General features: G+C 43.9%; 1 protein-coding gene across 8 annotated transcripts in view; it reads left to right on the forward strand.

Annotated features, from left to right (window-relative positions):
- The first annotated feature begins 241 nt into the window (after nucleotides 1-241).
- Nucleotides 242-16,140, forward strand: part of PBX1 (PBX homeobox 1) — a 301,843-nt gene continuing 285,944 nt past the window's right edge. For 7 of the 8 annotated variants that reach the window (XM_080921772.1, XM_080921776.1, XM_080921770.1 and 4 more), the window contains exons 1-2: nucleotides 244-832; nucleotides 4,176-4,249. In XM_080921772.1, the coding sequence (XP_080777898.1) occupies nucleotides 642-832; nucleotides 4,176-4,249 (265 nt within the window). In that variant the 5' untranslated portion in view covers nucleotides 244-641. Of the gene's footprint in view, nucleotides 833-4,175; nucleotides 4,250-16,140 lie in introns of all 8 variants that reach the window. The other variant, XM_080921774.1, reaches the window with a different exon arrangement.

Raw genomic sequence — 16,140 nt, forward strand, 5'->3', positions numbered from 1 at the left:
GGAGGCTGACGGGGCTGCTGGAGTTTGCTGAGACACGGAGGAGGAGAGAGCTTGGGCTTTGCCTGCCGCCACGGCTGGGGGAGATCTGGCTTCTGCTACAGCCCACCCCCTTTGAGATCACTCTGGCCCGGAGTGGGGGTGGGGGGCAGCGGGGGGTGGGGGGGAAAGTTTGCATTGCAATCCCCCTGCCTTCCTCTCCTTTCTCCCGATCAATGCATATTTGCAAAAGGATTAAGCCACAGATTTAAGCGCCGGGAGCCCATTTCTGCCTTGCAAAGGAGATCGGACTGAAAAACCCAAAGGCAGCTCTGATTTCTTTTCGCCAAGTGGGAAGGTGGTTTATTTTTCTTGCTTTTTTGGAGTCAACACCCTTCCCCACCAGCCCTTATCCCCACCCTCACCCCGCAACCCCTTCACGCCCCCTCCCCCTCCCCATCCTCCCACCATCCTCTAAAGAGGCAAAGAGATTTTTTTTTTTCCCTTTTGGTCTTCTTTTTTTTTTTTTTTTTTTTTAAACCCTGGTCCCTGTTTATCCTGAAAAGGATTTGAAGACAGCTTGAAGGATAAAAAGCCTCGGTGCTTCTCAGGCGCCGAGCCGAGGAGCCGAAGAGGAAGAGCCGGGGCTGCCGGAGCCTTCAGAGATGGACGAGCAGCCGAGGCTGATGCATTCCCACGCTGGGGTCGGGATGGCCGGACACCCCGGCCTGTCCCAGCACTTACAGGATGGGGCCGGAGGGACCGAAGGGGAGGGCGGGAGGAAGCAGGACATCGGGGACATTTTACAGCAAATTATGACCATCACAGACCAGAGTTTGGATGAAGCGCAGGCCAGGTGAGATGGAGGCTTTTCTTTGCCTTTCTTGTTTTTTTTTTTTTTTCTTCTTTTCTTTTCTTTTTCCCTCCCTCTCGCAGGGGGAAACAATGGGAACCGAATCACCACAGCGCTTTCTTTTAAAAATGTTTCTTTTCTCATTTTGACAAGCAACTCTATGGCGGAGGAGTAAAATTTAAAGAAGCGTTGTTATCGAAAGTGTGATCGCCCGTGCCGAGATATGGCTGTGTGTAGATATTGTGCGTGTGAGTCTGTTAGAGGTATTTGTATGAATGCACAAAAACACGCAGCCCCGCCGAAAACACTGCCAACTAATTTGAAAGCGGCCCTCGGCACTTTTTTTTTTTTTTTTTTTTTTTTTTTTTACAGCTTTAAAAAGTGTATGAAGGTATCATAATTGTCAAGTTCTGAGCGGCATTTCATGCCTTCTGTAGTTGAGGGACTTCGGAACATAACAAAAAAAAAAAAAAAAAAAAAAAGTCCCAAGAACACTTTATTTGCAGATTCCCTGACTCCTAAGCTAATGCAGCAAGTTTGATTTTTTTTCTTCACTTACCTTTCGGTAATAGTAATAATTATTATTTGGTCTTTTCTTTTTTTTTCTCACTCCCACCCCAAACAAACAAAAACGCAAGGTAGCTCTATAATAGTAGATGTCCGATAGTAAGAAAATACCTTGCAGTCACCCGGTTTTGTTTTTAGAAAAAGGAAATGGGAAGAAAGGAAAGACAATTCTGCCTTGGAGGGCTGTTTGTTAGTTTTAAGAGACTCCGATTTTTAGTTTAACTTTATTGTCTGAGTTGAGTTGCTGCTCTCACCTTCCCAGGACAGAGGCAGCTATGTTTGGTCCTTTATAAAGGGATGGAAACAAATATCAAGCATATTTTCTGCCCCACACCTCTTCCAGGATCGCTGGGAGTGCTTCTTAATTGAAATGGAAGCTGATAGTTTTTACGTATTTCAGTAGGTCAGGGTATAAAGAGACAGAATTATGAAATTGGGCTTTCCTTAACTGAACCCACCTAAGTATACATAGTTCTCAACTCTAGGTTTTTTTTTTTTTTTTTTTTTTTTTTAACAGCAAGTCCTCTGAAAATGAAAACGCAGGTTAAGTGGCAAAGCCACTAACAGCTTGCCCAAGGCCCAACTCAGTTAGGAAGGATTGAAAAAAAAATCTAATGGCCACATATGTCTACACGATCGCTCAGCCTTATTGAATCTCCAAGTACTTTTCTAGTTTGCTTTGGGAACTACAGAGTAACTAGACCTTCTCTGACTTAATTATGTGGAGAACAAGCAATGTGTATTTTATGTAAGAGAAGCTGAGCCTTGAGAAACTAAGAGGCCGCCGCTAAGAGCACACATGCTATGAAATACATTCATTTTAGCTGAGTACACATGGAACATGTAAACTTAAGTGCTAAGGCTTAGGACTTGTGAAAAACTTGGGACTGTTAAGAAACCCCCCCCCCCAACTATTTTCATGCTTTTAATTGTGGGGAAAGATTTTTGAAAAAACGAATTGGTCCTCTTTTTGAATGTTATTATCTGTAGAAAAACTAGTGGGCATGGCAAAGGACAGGCTTCCCACTGACAATTCTCTCTTGAATTGGAACAGATTTCTCCATAACTTTGTTCCAGAAAAATACATCCAGACACCACTCACTGATCAACTGGCTTGATCACAAGTTCTCTTGAAGTGGAAGAGGCCAATGAGCTTGGGTCCTCACTACATTTCTGCTCTCTCTTTTTGTGAAACTGAGGACAAACACTTCTCAGCGGGTATCCACTTTAATGGCCTAGATGCTGAGAAACATCAGATGCAGTTTGGGGATGGGGAAAAAATCCAGTTGTCTCCCTCCAACCCCATTTGTGTAGCGCGGGGAAGCAAAGCTTCTAGATGGATCTGCCAATCCTTCGTTTGGGCCTGTGGGTGAAAAAAAAAAAAAAAAAAAAAAAAAAAAAAAAAAAAAGACTAGTGGGAAGTATTTTTAAAGACCCAGAAAAGATCTGAAATAGGTTGAGAATTCTGTTTTTTTAACCCCTTCTGAGAACAACAGTGTTGCCAACCTCTTTTTTTGTCCTCAAACAATGTAACTACTTAGACCATTAAGCTCTTTTTCTTTCTTCCCAATTATACATTTGCAGTGCATGTCTGTTAATTCAGAAAGTAAGGCATAAAGATTTTAGATGATGTGTGCATGTGTATTTTGAATTTTGAGTTTATTATTCCCCTGCTACACCGTCTAGAGTATGTTTGTGATCCCTGCTTCTCTTGAGGATGTGGGGTTTTGTTTTGTTTTGTTTTTTAACTTTAAAACTGATTGAAAAATAATTGAGTGTGTTTTTAGTTCCCCGGGGTTTCTGCTTATCTTTGCACATACATTTAGTTAGTAAACAGAATTCCCTTAGCTGGTAGCTGATAACATCAGTATTTTGTTTCCAAAACAATATCATTCTGCTAAGTGAGTCTATAGTAAACTAAAAGGAAGGGCATTGTTCTGTTCCTCAAGTGCATTCCGAGTACAAACATGCACAACCACAGGAACCAGGTAAATCACTAATCTAAAAGGCAAAATTGTATTTATTTTTTCCCCAGTGGGTGCAAGGTCCTAATTGTAAATAATTGAATTTCAACACCTGCAAATAAGCCGTGTGCGCATAAGAGCCATAATGTGAACACAGAGAAATGAATTTATTCCCCATCTGGGTATGTTTGCCCCCTGGCAATGCATTTCCATACTCTTTAACTTGGGGACTGAAATTTTATAAATTGACAGTTCTACTCACAAGACCTTTCAAGCATCTTATGTTTATGAGAATACAGGGGCGTCTGCAGAATGAATTCGAACACATGGATGAATTCAATTTGAAAACACACGCGCACACACAGAGGAAGAGGCACACCTCCTAGGCTATGGCCTTTATAGAGATTATATAGAACTGTTAACCTATGCATTTGGCCCTTGCTGCATTGTCTTCTATAGGATTCTTGGTTGAAGAATTCCACTTTTGTTTAACCACTAACCAAGGAGTGGAGGAGAGAAAGAAAGATGAAAAGAAAAATCCTTTCCCTAATGGGCATAATTTAGGTTATTTCTGCTCTGTAGTTAAATCCCTACTCTCACTGCTAATTACCATTACTTCTTTTGCTATGGTGGGACTTTGTATATTAAGTCATAAAAACAATTGAAGCATGCCATAGAGTTAGTCTTGGTGTATAATATTTTTTTTTTTTTTTTGGCTAAATGTTGAGGTCCCCTCTGTACCTTATCAGTTTGATCTTGAGTGTCCACCTAAGCTGTTGTGTTTGTTTTTTGTTTTGTTTTGTTTTTTCTTGCAGAAAACATGCTTTAAACTGCCACAGAATGAAGCCTGCCTTGTTTAATGTGTTGTGTGAAATCAAAGAAAAAACAGGTAGGAATGAAAATTCAACCTTTGGGTCCTTTTCCTTTGGCTAGTTAAACCGCTGAAGCTGCAGCTCTCCTATTCTTCTTGGGACCTTAACATTTTAGAATTCAAGCGCTACCAAAAAAGTCCATACCTGCTTTCTCCAAAGGGGAACAGTTTTGACAGCAGATCTCAAGCAGTGTGTTTTCTTTAACTCTGGTTTCAACTCTTTTTTGAAATTGGGGCTAAGGCAGAGGTTTTGATTGGAAATTTATAGAATGATATGCCTTTGGGGGAAAATATGAAAGGAAAAGTCCATTTCCTGAAGGAATATATTTTTGTCTCCAATTACTGACCCCCCATTTTTCTCTCCCGCTATTCTGCAAGGGAGTAAGAGCTAAACTGTTGTTTCCTTTCTTTTTGCCACTTTGTTCTTTGTATTTACACAGAGTAACCAACTTGAGGCTCTCAAAAAGAGTGTCTTCGAATACCTTTGTAGAATGTGCAATTCAGTATGAGGTAAACGGATTTTTGAATGGCCTCTATTTTTTCTAGCAGGGACACCCTTTAGATTTAGGGCACTATATTATCCAGAGATCATCCCTCTGTTGTTTTGTTACTTTCTCAACCTCATATCATAGACTAACACACTTATAACACATCCCAGGAGGGCATTTAAATTTTAAAGCAACAATTAAAAAATCACAGTCATCAATCAGAGGTGTTCTTAAACAACAGATGCGGAGAGAAAGGGCACTTAGCAACTGTCCTCTTGATTTTTTTTTTTTTTTATCTTAGGCCTTAATTTTCTAAAGTGGGTGAAATCACTCCCTTGTAAGAAGAAAGGGTGGAGAAGGCAATCTGAAGCTAAGACATAAAGGGGGACTGGGGTGCATGCAGCAAACGGGGGAATGGCTGCTGGTCTCTGACTTTCTCACCCACTTTAAAGCCGGGCAAAGTACCTGCCATCCCATATATTTATTTATTTTTTACAACAAGGTGTGTAACAGTCAATAATTCATATCTAAACCATATAAGCCAGGGTATGACATAAATGAAAGTGACAATAGATATGATTGCATGTTCAGTTGATATACATTGATAGTTACACATGGGAAAAGGGGGGCCACAGACGGTGGTGTTCCTATTTCTCTCCTCCCAAAGGTCTCTGGAGTTCTCTGTTTAATACAGAAAAAAAGAATCTTTTCAGGAGGTCACTGTTGATTGAATGTGTAATTACTCAGGTCTTTCAAATGTCTGTGAAATTAGTAAACAGCTCCTTTATTGGATGATCCTTGTATGGTGTAGAACGCTGCAGACAAAGCACCTGAGACAGGCTTCTCCGACCTCTGAGTCATCCAGGTGCCTGTGCCAGGATTGCAAAGCTGAGCGTTTCGTCGCTTTAGCCGGGAGAGGCGCCTTTTGAGAGATGTATTGATTCTGCATACCAGTATCAAAGGAGCTTTTCCCCAGTTTATCTCTTAGGTTTGTCTGTTCTTTGGTTTTGTTATTCTTTTGCTTTCCATTAGCCTAGAGAAGGAAGCTGGGGGCTTGAGTGCCTATGTGTTCCCTTCTCTCCAAATTTTCCTCCTCTCTTTAAGTCTTCTGTGGCTATTCACTTTGAACTGTGGGGTTTTGTCTCATCAAGTTGGGGTTTTGTTTGGTTTTGTTTTGGTCTTTTCTAATCTTGGTTCATGAAATGTAGAGTCCCAACCAAAAGGAATTGGGAATAAAGGGACTGGAGGAGAGTTTCTCTTTAAAGACACTGCATTATACATTTTTAATGGGAAGGGTACTAGTCAGGTCACCGACTTGTACATCATGGCCCAAGTGTTCAATTCTGATCTCCTAATTAAACCTGCTGAGGTAGTGTAGATCAAAGTGGGTGGGTGTAAATAGAGATCCAATTCAGGTGTGCAGTAAAGACTTTGCCCCTGATTAATGCTGCTACAGCGAGGGGGGGGTGGAGGGGGATATTGTGGAATTGGCCAAAACAATGTTCTTAATGGTTGGAAGATATTGTCTGTCTATTTGTTTGCTTGTTTTTATTTATTGTCAGTATGAATATGGTTGGAGTCTTAAAAATAATCCGATTTAAAGTTCTGTGTGTTATTGATACGGAAGGTCTTAAAGGATGGTTTATGAAGTAATGTAATTACGGTGATGGTTCCTGTGTGAAGGGGGGTACGAAACGGTGTTCCATGGAGAGGACCCCTGAGTGGGGGGAGCAGGAACTCACGTTTATTCTCCCAGCTGAGTGTTGGGAATCTGTGGGGATGGAACATACCTCGGTGTCCGTGGTAGACCAGACAGTACTGTGTTCCAAAGGAGCCTTTATTTCCAAGCAGCGCGACTTATGTGCTCAGGATCTGGGCTGCCTGTGCGTCTCCAAACCTTTGATGCTCTGGGGGAATGCAAAGTGTCTGTAAAGTTACACAAGTCTTTCAGTGCCCTTGTCTGTCTGTCTGTCTGTCTGTCTGTCTGTCTGTCTCTAGTAAAACAGTGGTCTAAAAGAGCAGTTCACATGCAGCTTTGTTGTCTGGGAACTTTTCTTATTGGGACTATCAAGACCCACAGCATGGGCTGAGTGTTTCTGAGGGTCACTTGAAGTGTTGTGGAGGACATTCTGTATTCACTGCTGTGTTCCCTGGCTCTTGCTTAGGCAGGGGTCTGGCAAGGATCTTAGGTGTGTACATGAGTGTGTGTGTGTGTGTGTGTGTGTGTGTTGGCTTGCTGCTTTTTTGTTCCTGGGGTTTTATTGATTTAGTTGGGAGATTGAGGTTAATATGAAAACATGCAAAGATGTCTGATCAACCTTTTGGTACTTAAAAAACAAAAACAAAAAACACGTGCATAGTACCTAGAGAAGGCAGCACTAAGTGAATTATTGTTGATTGATGGGTATTTAAGTCAGAAATTACTTTGGGGTTTTTGAAAAGTAGATGAACTTGAGTGTTTTGCTTTAGAGTGTGGGGAAGTGTTTATTTTGATACTTCATGCTTTTTAAATATAAATGCTAAGGTAAAAAAAAAACATTCAGGTAGCAAATTGCAGTCGGCCTCATGCAAGCCCTGTTGAGAGCCACAGCAACCAACTTTATAGAGCTGGCTTTTAGCTGTATGTTCAGTCTGGGACCATAGATTCTTTTAATACAGAATTTGTGTCATTTACAATGACATTTTCTTTTAAAGAACTATTACTTGTTCTTTGACATGCTGGGGATAGGCTGAGTTTGGCCTGGGCCTATGTGGGCTGGAAAATGGGTTGCTTGAGCATGAAGGGTAGGAGTTGACTTTCTGGGGGGAGGGTGCAAAAGACCCAGAATATCTAATAAATGCTGAACATTTTTCTTGATTTTTAAAAAAATGTTTACACTTCTCTGTCCAAAAAAAAAAATCACAGAGGTTTAAAAGTTGGAAAAGGTGAAAACTGAGCCTTGTTTACTAAAGAGAGGAGCTAGAGACACCTGTGAACAAGCTGCAGTTATGAGTGAATTTTAATTTTAGCACCTAATAGCTTTCTCTGGCACTCCTCAGCCAAGTTTTCGCCGAGTATAATCTGCCCTTGAGTTCAATCAAATAATTGGAGGAGGGTTTAAAAACCAAATCTCCCCACTTTTTTTAAACCTCTTTTGTTCTCTCTCTTTCTGCCTGTGTCCAATTAACACCCCTCTCCTGGTGCTGTCTGGTTTGCTTTTTACCCTTTACCATATTTTCCTTTTCATTCCTACCCTTCCCCATTCTGCCTGCCGAAGCCACAACAAGTTACATGATGGGGCATTTACTTCTTTTCCCTACCCTATGAAGAACTAGAGATATGCACATTGCCTGTGTGTGTGTGTGTGTGTGTGTGTGTGTGTGTGTGTGTGCTCGAGCTAAGAATTGACTATGGAAGGAAGCTGTGTATGACTTCAAAAGACACAAGTGACCTTGTTCCTTGAGAAGAACAGGACTGAAATAGCTGTAGACAGTCTGGAACAGCCTCCCATCGGGTCCCTTTCCCGCTGCATGAGAGTATTAGAGAAGCTGCCTTCAAGGCCTGGCAACTGCAAAACCTTTTTTTTTTTTTTTTTTTTTTTTTTTTTTTTTTTGCAAAAGACATCTGAGGAGTTGAGAATTTGGTCTTTTCAGGCTGCATGCCAGGTAGAATCGGCTAAGGAAAGGAAAGAACAGCAAATGAAGGAGATGTCGCAAGACAGCGTCACCCCATAACCATCCCTCATGCGGTACTAGCTTTAGCGTGATGCATGCATGCTGGGGGACCAGCAGTGTGACTCTGACAGAGTGTCGGGTGACCTGGAGGCGAGTCATGTCTTCGTCTGCAGGCATTTCAGTGTCTTTCTATCCCTTGAAAGTAGGTTTCCAGACATCTGAGCTGGTTAGCATCTGATCTGCTCATAGCTTCTCCAAAGAGATTGAGGGGCATGGTGTGTTATTTGTTCTCTCACCTGAACTGAACTTGAGAGACAGTGTTTTGTGGAGACTCTGCAAGTGGTCATGTGTAAGGGAGAACACTAGCCTGGAATTGACAGAGCTCAGAGTGTGCTGTGTGTGCACACAAGTGTGCTGTGTGTGTAGACTAGTGTGCTGTGTGTGTAGTTCCAGAGACTCTGAGACCTACTGGGATTCTAGGATTCAGCTCCCAATTGGGGCTCGGCCTTTTGGAGGCTTTGCCTCTGTGTGCTGTTGATATCTAAAAATTTCCTCACATTCTTGGCAAAATTACAAAAATACCCCTGAAAAGTAAACAAACCCAAACCCAGATATTGACCATATGTAAACACAAAATCATGGGTGTTTTTAAAGCAGAGCCCCTGCATCTTTAAAACATTTTATTTTCAGTGTACATGTGTGTTTATTTGTGAGGGGGGAGGTTATGTGTTTATTTGAGAGGAGGGCCATGACAGATGTATGGAGTTAGAAAACAACTTTCAGGAACTGGTTCTCGTCTTTCATGATATGGGCCCCAGAGAAGGAACTCAGGTGTCAGGCTTAGCTGTGAGCACCGGAACACCGTTACTGTCAGAATCATTCACAGGCCCCTGGCTTCTATCAAGACCTACTTACATGTGTCCCGTAGGAAAGCTGAGCCTCAATCTTTTATATGGAGGTGGTAATGTAATGTCTGAACTCACACACACACACACACACACACACACACACACGTACACGCACTCATACTAACCACAGACTTGTAATATAACCAGGGTTGACTGTTTTTTCTCCTTCAGACAGGATCTTACTGTATAGCCCTGGAATATGTTATATGTTATGTATACCAGGCCGGCCTTGAACTCACAAATGGACCTGCATCTGCCTCTGCACCCCACAGCTGGGGTTAAGGGTACAGACAACCATGCCTCCTTTTTTTTTTCCTTCTTTCACCCAGAATATCTGCATGCCTTTCTCGTGTCTTGTTCACCTGGGTTAGAGGAAAGCACTGGTTCTCCATCCATCCTGTCCTCTCACTGAGGTGGTGTGGAGGGACCTGGTAACACAGTTGGTGAAGATAAACACAGGGGTCCTGAGCTTCCTGTCAGTGACCCTCTCAGGGTGCCTTTTCATCAGCCCTTGTAGACCGGCAAAACATGTTCCTGCAGCCCTGTAATATGATGCTGGAGGACACTTACTGTCTTGGGGGATGAGGTGAGGCCAGAGTGTCTTTGTTTTGCCTGCTTGGCATCTCAGAGATAGTGATTCTTTGCAGTTTGCAAAATGGCTCCCTGGGCATAAAAAGGACAGGGGTAGATTGTCATGGGACTGGAAAGCCTGCCCCTGGGATGGCAGAGCAAGGTCATTAGTGACTTACTTAAAGGCTCTGTGGGATCAAAGTTCATCCTTTTTTTTTTTTTTTGCATATGATTTAGAGCTTTATCTACTTCTGCCCTGAAACTTTTGTCAATAAGTGGGTATTATTAGAATGGGTACCTCATGCCTTTTGCTTATTGTATACTTACAACTAAGCAATTTCAAGACTACAGACAAATGTCTTAATTTTAGGAGAAATCGACAGTACCTAGTGGGTAATTACTTGTTTTCTACTGCCAGTCCCTTGATCTACTACTTTTTTTTTTTTTTTTTTTTTTTTTTTTTTTTTTTTTTTTTTGCTGTGTGTCCTTTTTTAGGTTGCTAAACTTCTCTGAGACCAATTTTTCTTTTCTATAAAATGAAGGTCACAGTGATACCTATCTGAACGTGTTGCTATGGTGACTGTCTCTTGAGACCCTGATAACCACACTTGGGTATATGCCATCTTTTTTCTGAGTATCCCCCCCCCCTCCAGCTTCACTGTATGGTAAAAAGTCACTGTGAGGATTAAATGATGTGGCAGCAGACATGACTGGCACGTTTTATGGTTTCTGGCACTATTTTCTTACAGGAAAGAGTGAGACCTCCACTAGATGGTTCCTAAGGGTGAGCCAGTGCCAAGGCTTGAAAGAGAGAGATTGCTGATTTTAAGAATAGTTTCTTTTGTTTCTCTTGTAGTTTCTTCAACTGAGAATTAGCTGTGTTTGGCCAGAGGTCTGGCAGGGATCAGAGTGATGGAGAGGAAGGTCAGGACGTTCTAATCCTGTTCTTCCTGGACAAGCACCACCTAGCTAGCTAGAGTTACCTGTACAGTAGATAATGTTTCTCCAGCAACAACAACAGAAGACCATGCATCCTCGGGGTTACCATATTTTCTCTGAGCATGCCCAGACCTTGCCTGTCAACCTACAGAGCTTCAAGGTGGGAACTTGGTAGAAAAAGAGGCCAGAGTCATGTGACTTCTCCCCAAATTCCCAATATATTCTGTAGTTAGGGGAAATGCTTTTCTCGTTGCAGAGATGGGCTTCTTGACACACAGCAGGCTACTATTTCTTCATGTTACTTCTTGTAAACATATGTTTGAAATGTATTTTATATAACATGAAATCCACCCCTTTCCAAAATACAGTTTAGTGTTTTTTTAGTGTATTCACAGGGTTCTCAGGGCCACAATCTAGTTTGAGAACATTCTGGTCTGCCCCTGACCTAGCATGCATCACCAGTCCGGTCATGGCCCTCTCTCTCATGCCTGCGCCCTATTAGCCCCTCCTCTCTGCCTCTCTGCATGGGCCCGTTCCGCAGGAATATAACCGTTCCCCGTGTGGTGCTTTGTGACTAGGTTCTCTCACTTAACCTGTTTTCAAGATTTGTCTACCGGCTCAACCTACATAGGAGAACCATGTGGATCTCTTCCCTGCCAAGCACTAATTCACTGAGTGGATATGACAGACTTGTTTCCTCCCTCCATCTGCTGATAGACACTCGGGCTCTTTCCCACTTTGGGCTGTTGTGGATAGAGTTGCTGCTGTGCATATACTTACGTTACAGGGTTTGGGTGTGTATGTCTTCTCTATATACAGCAGAGGAAGTGCTGGGTCACTTGGTAACTCCATGGAGAGATTTTGAGGATGTGCCAGAATGTTTTTCAGAGTTCCTGCAGTGGATGCAGTATTTAAATAAGAAAAAGAACAAATGCACGATTCCAGGTACACTTCCTGCCCTCTTGCTCGTTCTTTTCCATGTTTAGGATCCTGTTATGTGCTTTCTCCCATCCTTGAGTCAATCTTGAAGCTCCATGCAAAGGCATATTTGAAAGGTTTATGTGGCCCGGAACATGCACGATCAAGGAGTTCTGTGGCTGTCTCAGGGAAGTCAGCATACACCAAAGAGTTAGACGGGAAGGCCAGAGTGACGGGTCTCGAACAGTGGCTTCACTAACGCATGCCGCATCCTTGGGGAGGAAGACACTTGGAAAACAACAGCGGGTGGGAACCTAGAATGATAGAGGATGGGCTTGTAGCCAAGCCAACTGGGTCAGATCGCATTAGTTATTTGCTTTCACAGGGCATCAGTTTCCTCATCTGAGGTGAAAATAATCCCTAGGACCCAGGCCCGCCTGACAGACTGAACCAGACAACACCAGGAAGCACAGCTTTCTGTGTTTAAAGCCTGTGCTCAATTAATTGTGGTTACTATTATTTTCCAATATCTGTGTGCCTCGGTGCTGACCAAGTCTCGCCTGGGTTACAGACCCATCCATCTCTCTATGGGACATTTGTCATCGTAACCAAGACTTCGGAGGCTGTCTCAGTGATAACTATGTTTTTGTGAAGGGCTTGTCCCCCTCCACCCACCCCCCCCCTCCCCCCCGTCGCCCTTTCATACTCTCTGCACCCAGTCCTAGAGTTCTCAAAACACGGACACGGCTGTATATATAATTTTAAATTTCTCTATCTAAATTTGCTAGCCACCCCATTAAAAGAACAAACAAACAAACAAACAAAAAAGCAAAGGTAACAGGTAAACTAAACATCAGGGTTGCACCTCATTTAACCTAAGTGTGCCTGGAATAGCTCAACTAGTAATTGTCCTAAATGTTAGGGAGGTTATTTGGCGCTCTGCTGCGTGATACAGCTTAGATGTGGAGTGTGTGTGTTCCCTGTGGGATGCGTCTTACTTCACCAGGTTGCGTCTCTAAGGGCTTGCTGGCTATGTGTTACTACTATATTGGTTGGACAGCCAAGCCACTGAATGGCTATCCTGAAGACACGTGTGGCAACTGCCTTTTCAAACTGAATCTGGTGGGTCGCTATCTGGCTGGCCGTGTATAGAAAGGCTTGTGAGAGCATTCTGGAACCCTGTCTCCTTCAGAGGATGGCACATTGAGCAAGGACGGAGCCGGCCCCCACACCACCTTCTCTGTCTTTCTAAATCATTTCTCTCCTTAACTGCTCATCTGCGGTTCTCTACCCCTAACAAAATCTCAGAGGTTCCCTAAAATAACTGAGTGGGCCGAACAGCCATCTTGCTATCTTTAGCTGCAACAGAGTGGGAACAAGTCGGCGGACTCCATAGTTGATGTCATCGCTAGACTAAACTGCTAGACTGCGCTTGAAGCCTGGTGCTCGCCCTGTCTCTGTGTTAGTCATTTTGAGAATACCATTTTCTCCGTTGGCTCTCGGACTTTCTGGTCTGGGGGGATATAGAGACCCACCAGTCTGACCCTACATTCTTCAGGCTATGAGTCCCCCCCTACACGACCCACTCCCAAGCATCGAGCTGAGTGCTCATTAGAGAATTCTCTCACTGTAATGGCGGTTCTAATTTAGCCTGGGAATCCCTGTGTCTTTTCTAGGCTGTTACGCAAAACTGGTTATGGTGGTGTTAAGGCTACTTCGCTCAATCAAGCCGAATTGGATAAGACAAACTGAGAGGGGGGAACGGTGGTGGAATTGGAAACAATGTTTCTGATGGAAGCCCTCAGCTGGGGGCCAGTGAGCAGTAATCTACCTGTAGGCAAACCCCCCCCCCACTATGTTTTTGTAACTATGGGACCTTAGATTGGAAATCTCCTGAAGGGTATGAGGAAAGATAGTCTACCTTTCTGTTGTTGGTGAAGCCAAGAAACTTTGGAAGTCTGGGATTGCTTCCAAGGTTCACGGGGAGAGTGACTGGGTGATCTTTTGCCATTCCTTGCAACTGTCAGAGAAACTTTGGAAACTTTATCAAGGTGATTTTTTGTTTGTTTTTGGGTTTTGCTTTTCGTTTTTGTTTTTTAAAGAAAGATGCCTGGTTTTGCCTGCAAAAGTGTGGACAGCTAGGGAAAAAGTTGACATTTCTATCTTGCTTTCAGACCAATTGAATTTGCCAGCAGCTCAAAGTAATACATTTACCAGTGGTATGGGCTAAACCTGAAAAAGAGTAGCAGGTTGTTGTTGTTTTTTTCCCCTGAAGGTTTTGGGTGATTTTGAGATCTCAAGGGTTGCCATTCTCAAGAGATTTCTAATAATTACCACTGTTAATAGGGCTGAAACTTGGCATTTATATTTTGTCCCTAACAAAGAAAGCCTCCTTAGAGAACCCGGCTGAGCCTGGCTGGCATCGTTCTGAGAGGCGGGAGCAGCTATTTCTGAGAGCTGTGAGCTAATTCTTTGCCACACAGGGCAAGCAGAGGCTGGAGCCTCCTCACAGCAGCCTAACACACAGTTAAAACAAAGCCAGCACCTGGGCTCGCCTTTGTGTGGCCCTCTGGCTAGGGAGTCTATAATCATCCCCAAGGCTCTAGGAAAAATCCTGGGTAGGTAGGGGTGGGTGGTGATGCTGTCCAGATAGGAGTGAGAAGTCATGGTGTGTTTGGGGTGTTGAATACTTTGAGGGGGAGATAATAAAAAAGAGGGGGGGGGTGGGAGGACACCAAACAATAAATAAAAATATTCAAAATATAAGAAAGTATTTTGCCTAAATCAGGTAAAAATGAGAAATTGGGGGTGTTTGAGGAAGTTGGGGTGATGAAGAAGGTTGATGATGAGCCTGATGCTCAGGGGACGGATCTTCCCAAGACACACTCTCACATGGGGATCTGAGCCTTACAGAGAGGCACCAAGTGTAGTGGCTGAGTCATCACAGAGTCACAGACTTGGCCTGGTACAGTCCTGCAGCAGCTGGGGACACACAGGGAAATTTGTAGGCAGACACCCAGGGTCACTTCTGGGGTCTTGTCTCTAGTCCACAGCGCAGATCTGCAAGGCTTGAGAGAGCTCATGCAGAAGGAGCCTGGTGATGGTGAACTGGCTTCCCCCTGTGGTTGGCCCTGGAGGCCGAGGAGCTGCTGGGAGCACTGCAGGCCAGCCTCCTCTCATGCCTCCAGGCTGACCTCAAAGGTGACAGGAGGGAACAGCCTCCCTGGAAACCATCCTCTTTCTCTGGAGTCAAACTTCCTTTAAAAAACACTTTCAGTGTGGGACTGGATTCCTGGTGATGCTAGCAGGGTCTCCAGGAGTCCTACTCAGGGCTGTGCCTGTGTTGTTCCTGCTTCCTGCAGGGGGGTTGGGGTGGGGGTGGGGGAGGCTGCTTTCTCAGATGCACAGTGCAGGCCTGGAGGTTTTGCCCAGAGATGCGGTATCGGGTGGGGTGGCCCGCTCACACGTCCATTCACAGCTCCTTTCTTCCTTAGCTCTGTTTCATCTCTGATCAGTAAATGTCCCAGCTGTTGCTTCATCTACCGAATTGGGTTAAATCACCGAACAGGAAGTTACTCTGAAACCCTCCCATTTTACTTTATTTCCCTGCTGTTAAGGAGGGAGCGCAGCACCTTCCCCAGGGGAAATTTTTAACCTGAAGAAGAACCTTGATGTTCTTTAAACAGCTTTGACATTTGTTAAGCTCCGTGTGAGTTCTTGAGCACTTGGAGAAGGCTCTAGGTGCTCTATCCTACCTGGTTTCTTATATGGCCCCTTACCTTGTTTCAGAGACTTGTGTGAAGGGGCCTCCTGCCGCCTGATTTTTGCCAGCTTCTATAAACTGGCCAACTCAGTTCAGGGGCACTGTGAAAACAGTCGTTTCTCTTCCCCCACCTAGCTGGCTGGAGCCAGGGCAGGAAGGGGCTGTCATCAGGCTCCTGCCCGAAATTCCCTAGACTTTATTTTTCTTCTTCGAAAGTTGTACTTGGAAAGATGCGCTTGGTGTGAAGTCGTTATTCTTCAGCGGATCTGTGTGCTTTTCTAAGATTGCCCTTCTACAGCGTGGCCGGGTGGCACCCTCTCCCCCCCCCTCACGGAAACTTAGCATTGCATCCTTTCGGGGACGCAGAAGCCAGCCAGGTTGGCTTGCCTCACAACTAGGAAACATATCTATGATTTAATTCTCTCCATAAATTTTCAAGTGTCTGACCAGTCCACTGAAGAAGTAGGCTTATTGTTAGCTCCAAAAGCTATTTCTCTTCCTCGTGGCCCTGGCACAAGGAGCAGAAGATGGAAGGGTTATGGTGCAGGTCAAGTGTTCACACTTGTGGATTGATTGGTACAGTGTAGATAACACAGCAGTGCAGCAACACTGACAGATGTCTAGTGACAATCTAAGAGCCGGGTAGGCAGTTGCTTATCCCTGCCTCCT

The sequence above is a fragment of the Micromys minutus genome (genome assembly GCF_963924665.1).
Source record: "Micromys minutus genome assembly, chromosome: 1".
Lineage (NCBI taxonomy): Eukaryota > Metazoa > Chordata > Mammalia > Rodentia > Muridae > Micromys > Micromys minutus.